Raw genomic sequence first — 6,000 nt, 5'->3', positions numbered from 1 at the left:
TTATTAACAGCGCAAGAATTCTTAACACATATGCACATCAACGTGTTGCTGTAACTGGAAAGCCGCCTTCAAGTATTTACTGAATAAATACTCTGGACCCAGCTGTTCTCAATGGTCTCTGGCATAAAAACCAAAAAAAAAAAAAAAAAACCCAAAAAAAAAACAACCAAACAAACCAAAGCCAAAAACCAAAAAAAAAAAAAACCAAAACAAACAACCCCCAAAACCCCACAAAACCAAAAACCAAAACCCACCTTTGGGGCAATCTGCAATTCTAATAATGTGCTTATGAAAACTAGACTTGAAACTGGTTCAGAAACAATGAACTGTGAAAACATTTTATTCTTTTCACCAAAATGCCTCCCCAACATGTGCCAGAAACCTTTTGGTGTGTGGGGTTTCTACAACACACGAGGCAAAGGCAAAGGTTGAGTTGTTCTTGGAAGTTGGAAATTACCTTTGCATTGAACTGTGGGGGAGGGGATGTGTCTTCTTGCGTTTACCACGGCAATCCCGTCTAGAGGCGCGGGGAGGCTTCTCCCTGCCTGAGCTCTCTCTCTTTACCCTGACTTTCTCTTTATTCCCATCACTTTCTGCTTCTGAATCACTCAACTCCAAATCTGGGCAATACCCATCGTTTTCCTGATAGGGAGCTTTCCCTGTAGAACGCCTGGCAAGCTGCTTGCCCCAGAGCTGCTCCCTGGGGTTAACATTCTTGGTTGGCTTCCCATGGCATTGGAGGCCGCCTGTGGTCCTCATCCACTTGTTGGTGGGCTCCTTAAAGGACCGGCTGAAGTGTTCCACGGTAGGTTTTCTAAAGCTGCCCTGACTGGCCAGGTGGGAGGTGAGCGTGGAATCCTGGCCACCTGACATTTCACTTGAGCTGTCTTTTGGGGTGCTATCCCCAGACCAGCTGCCCTCCAGGCCATTGGATTTGGCAAACTTGGAGCGAGAACGTTTTTTCCCATTTCCAATTAAGGACTGTCCATGCAGGGCAGCTTGGAGGACCAGGGGTTTCCCCAGTGACTGCCCTTGATAGGACTCCGGAGATGGAGTCGTCCAAGCCGGACTGGGATCCTTTGATTCACTCCTAGAAAGGCCCAGACTGGTCAGGAAGCAGTGATTGTTGCTCTCTAATGGATGCCTCGGGTGGGATTTCGCTCTCATTTCTAACGGTTCCTGAGGCACTTGTGCGCTCCCCATACTGTGAGCAGGGGGGTTGCTGCCAGGAGAGAGGGGTCCAGGATCAGTCTCTGCGGAGCTGTTCTGGCAGTCTTCCGGGGCTGATCTGGGCATTTTTAACTTTAAGGTAATTCTCGGTGGTGGGTAAAACAATGAGTTTTCTAGTGCACTTGTCAAAGGAGGTCCTGAGATCAAAAAGAAAGATTCATTTTAACAACTGATTCAAATAACGACGTACATGCTGACGGCAGAGTGCATTCACATAGCCATTTTTCACATGTTGAACAAGCACCTGACTTTGATGTGGATGTACATCATGGCCTAGCAGCGGGGGGTGGGGGGGAGCGGACCTAGAGCTCGGGGCAGGGGAACCTCAGCAACCTCCTCACCTCTGCTCTCGCAGTCTGTAAATGATCACAAGGACTAGTGTGCTGCCTCCTACATCCCATCTGTGCCCTCTCCATTTCCGAAAAGTATGTCACTAGCAATGACACACAAACAGGCTCTCCCTATTTGTCGATCTGTATGTGTGTGCCTGTGAGTGGGTACTGCACAGAACTTAGCATGTGTCTTAAACATTTCAGATCTCATCCTCCAATCTCTCCTGGCCGTTTTGGAGCAGGTCAAATCTAAACCCTTGGGAGCATAGCACAGGCTCTGGTGGGTGAAGAATACATGAGTGTAGAATGGTAATGGGTGGGTCCTATGTATTTTCTGTCCTGGCAGGAGAGAATCATGACACCCCTGCCAGCGGCCTGCAATCAGCTTAGTCTGGGGAGTGCTGGCATCAGTCCCCTGGCTATGCAATGTACAGCCATAGTTAGGACAGGTGTTCCTCTTGCTCTGATTCTGAGTGCTCTGAAATGAAGAGTACTGCCAGACAATTCTCCTTGTGCAGGGACCTGATCTTTGCCTATGACCATCTTAATGTGGCCTCACAAAAATGTCAGATAGAGAGGGCAGCTATTAGGTGCCTCAATGGATAGAATTTGTCCCCTAAGGGTCCATGTTGAACACTCACAGGCCCCTTCTCTACCAGGGGCTGCCACCTGCTGATGCCACAAGCAGTTATGGTGCTGGCTCCCACCCATCAGAAGCCACATGGTCTAGGGACCAATAGCATCTAGTATGCAGTGGCTCCTCCCTGCTGTCTTTTGGTTCTTCTTGTCCTGTCTGTCATGGTGCTCTGGTGGCCAAGCAGCCCTGCTGCTTCCTGCTACACCATTCTGTTGTGACCCATGATACTAAAAAATACCCCTGAGCCCTTGATGCCTACCTGACACCTCGTTTCTGGGCGTCTCTCTGGCTCTACGGCTGGCCCTTGGCAGGAGCTGGATTCTGCACACTCTGTTTAGTGACCCCTGCTTGCCCAAGCTCTGCCACCAACTTCTGTGTTAAATGAGGTCAGGGAGGCTACACATGTCACTGAGCATGACTCATCATTCCAGCCAAGCTCCCAGGTCTAGGGCACTGTCATTATGTTCACCAATCTCTCTTGTTAATGGGCAGCGTACCCTGCAGGCAGGGATTCTATCTCACTGATTATCTTCTAGCTCAGTTCTTAGTCCATAGTAGGTGCTCAACAACTACAGGGGTTGGCAAAAGTAGGTTTACCATGGTGAGTAAGCAAAACAGAATTTATTCTTACATTATTCATTAATTATTGTATTATTTATTATTAACCTACTTTTGTCTACTCCTATATCAACGAATAAATAAAGAGATAGGAACCCAGATTTCCTAACTTCTAGCTAAGGATCTGTTTTACTGGTAACAGACTATTGTTATGATGTCTAACACTGGAATGAAATGTTTTCTGGAAACTAGGATTAGATATTGGCCTCTTGATTCCTAAATAAATCCAATAATTACAAGATAATTTCATGGCTCCACCGCATGGCTCCTAATATCTGTCTGGGATCTAGATTACCTGCCTTAGCTATGCAACTCCTTCAACCCGACCCTGGGATTTTTTTGTCAAGAGGTGACAGCTAAATGGGCCATGTTATATCAGAACAAATGAGATACTGGACAAGAATTTTAAAATATTTTTTAAGTGAAACAATTGACATACAGTTTAAACTGTTGAACTGGAATGCAACCAGAATCTGTGCATTTTCTAGAATGTCTTTGATTTAGACGTTACCTTCGGCTGCTTCCTGGTTAAGCAGCTGGACTTGCAAACCGAAGATCTGTTCCTGCGCTTTGTTGTAGGACAGCTTCAGCTTCTCTCGCCTGGTTATCATGTAGCACAGGTTTCGAACCTGAAAGCCCAACCCCCAGCAAACAGAGATTTTTGTTACGTTATGCAAATCTGACCATTACAATTGTTTAGCTAAAATTCAGACAAGGAAAGCCAGGTGGGCTGGCAGTGGGCGGGGGTGGGGGGAGAAGATGGTGAGGAGAGAAGACACAACCCAAAAGCTGCCTGAGTCACTCCACAGCAGTCCACACAGCACGGTCAGTCAAGGATCACGGTCCCCACGTCAATCAGCAGCACAAGCAAAATGTCTCAAAGCCGCCTCCTGAAACCTACTCTCCCTGCCGTGTTCTGGGCTGGATGTTTATCTGCACAATCAGGTGGGAAGACTGAATGATGATTGAACATTTCAGCTTCCCTTCCGGTGCCTGGGTAAACAATGGCAACGCTGGATCCTGCACAACTTTTCTAATGAGCGCTGGACCAGCAGGAGAGGTCTGCTAGGAAACTGGAAGTGACCTTTTTGCTCACAGCGATAAGGTGAAATCCTCATTCTGTCATGCTCCCACCTGGACATATTACTCAGCCTTTCTGCGCCCCAATTCATCAGTAAGTAGGGATAATAATAACATTTTCTCCATAGGCATGTTAGGGCTAAACGACTTAATATTTATACACAGTAAGTGCTATATATGTGAGTGAAAATTTATTTATTTATTTATTTTTTTTTTTACAGAGAGGAAAGGAGAGAGATAGAGAGACTCTATCCACTGAGCCAAACCGGATTCGGCGTGAGTGAAAATTTAAAGTGAGCCAACTATATTAGTTTCCGTCCAAATTCTGGTAGCAGAGAAAAAACCAAGCCATCTCTATAATTATACTTGACTAGAGGCCTGATGCATGAAATTCATGCAAGAGTAGGCCTTCCTATCCCCGGCTGCCTGCACCGGCTTCCCTCTGGCACTGCAATCCGTGCTTCCCTCGCACCCTGGCTTCATCTGGAAGGACGTCTGGTCTAATTAGCATATTATGCTTTTATTATTATAGATTATAAAATTCTCTAGGGTAAACACAGAGCCTAGCTTATGTTTGAACCCCTGTAGTACCAATTTAGTAGATCCCTGATATATATACATCATGAGTTAAATGGAATTATGTGGACACATTTTTGGCTGTCAGCTGGGTATGGGGGGAGGTTGCTACTAGCACCTAGTGAGTGGAGAGTAGGGCTTCTGCTGAGCATCTTACAGTGTCTCCTACAACACAGGACAGTCCCCTGCAACGAAGAATTATCCAGTACAAATGTCAACAGTGCTGAGTTTGAGAAACTCTGATCTAGTGCTTTCCTGACCAAAATTCCTTCTTTCTTAGGCAGCCTGCAGTCTTCTTCAGTGTGTCAGTAAAACAGAGCTGAGCCAACTGAGGCTCAATGGTGAATAGATGTGAACCAAATGAGAATGGATTTCAGATTTCACAGAGGATATAAATATAAGTTGAGGGCTGTCTAATTCCCTGAACGTGCCTGTCAAAATTTAAACAGAGTCCACTGTTGGGGGCCACAGTGAAATCAGAATATCAGGACACAGAAGCCCACACCATAAATGAGGTGACCTTAACAAAGCCTGGAAGTGGGACCCCCATTTCTATGTAGACTGAGGCCTACACACTAGTCCAGCCGTGGGCAAACTACGGCCTGCGGGCCGGATCCGGCCCGTTTGAAATGAATAAAACTAAAAAAAAAAAGACCATACCCTTTTATGTAATGACTAGTAGCCTGGTGCACAAAATTCGTGCACTTGGGGGGTGGGGTCCCTCAGTTATTAAACATTTTATGACAAAACACTAACGACATTGGTGGTGGTGGTGGTCTTGTCAGAATGTGTTATATTATGCAGATGAAAATCTATTTAAACAGATTTGATGTAGATGTTTTCAAAGATGGAAAAATTGTCCCTGTCAACTATTTTAGTTGATTCATATCTTCAGTAATTGTCATCATTGCAAAGTTTTCAGTCCCCATATGGATTGCTGATATAATAGGTCTTGCGCTGTCCATCCTTTGTAGCCTTTGTTACCTTAAGGAGGACTCTAGTTTTCCATTTATGTTTAAATACCAACCTTACTGGCTTAAAAATGTAAGCTTTTAACACTGCTCTGTTCTGTATTCTTCTGAAGAAAAGTGAAGTTGGGTTGCAGCACAGGAGAGAAATTCAGAAGGGGAATATTGAAGTAATGACTGCAGTCGGAGAAGAGGGAACCTATTTCCCTGGCCACAGGCCCTGGCACCCTGGACCACGGGGCTGGCAGCTTCTCCGGGTGGCTGCAGCCTGGGACCTTGGGCAGGTAGCTTGTCCATCTCCTGGGTTGCAGCAAGCTGCAGGCACTGGCGCCTGGACCAAAGGTGGGTGGCTTCTTCCTTTGGGGGTTTCTTCTTCTTCTGTGCTTCCAGGGAGGGTATATGTCAGTTATGTGTCATGCAAACATAGGCGTCACCCATCTCGGAAGCTAGGTGCAGGTCAGGGAAGTGCCGGCCGGGGACACTGGCGGCAGCCGCTTCCCTGGTGCTGCACCAGGCTTCTGTGCTCAGCAGGGCAGGGAAGCCGCGGCCCAGGACGCTG

At 46.5% G+C, this 6,000-nt stretch overlaps 1 protein-coding gene across 1 annotated transcript in view; it reads right to left on the bottom strand.

Moving 5' to 3' along the window:
• Positions 1-324: 324 nt before the first annotated feature.
• JADE3 (jade family PHD finger 3) overlaps positions 325-6,000 on the bottom strand; it is a 45,453-nt gene continuing 39,777 nt past the window's right edge. The window contains exons 9-10 of the mRNA XM_006753322.2: positions 3,329-3,446; positions 325-1,367 (exon numbers count right to left, since the gene is read on the bottom strand). Coding sequence (XP_006753385.1) covers positions 454-1,367; positions 3,329-3,446 — 1,032 coding nt within the window. The 3' untranslated portion in view covers positions 325-453. The remainder of the gene's footprint in view (positions 1,368-3,328; positions 3,447-6,000) is intronic.

The sequence above is a fragment of the Myotis davidii genome, unplaced genomic scaffold (genome assembly GCF_000327345.1).
Source record: "Myotis davidii unplaced genomic scaffold, ASM32734v1 scaffold411, whole genome shotgun sequence".
NCBI classification, from domain to species: Eukaryota; Metazoa; Chordata; class Mammalia; order Chiroptera; family Vespertilionidae; genus Myotis; species Myotis davidii.
The sequence above is the reverse complement of the archived record's forward strand: the minus strand, read 5'-3'. Positions and strand labels throughout refer to the sequence as shown.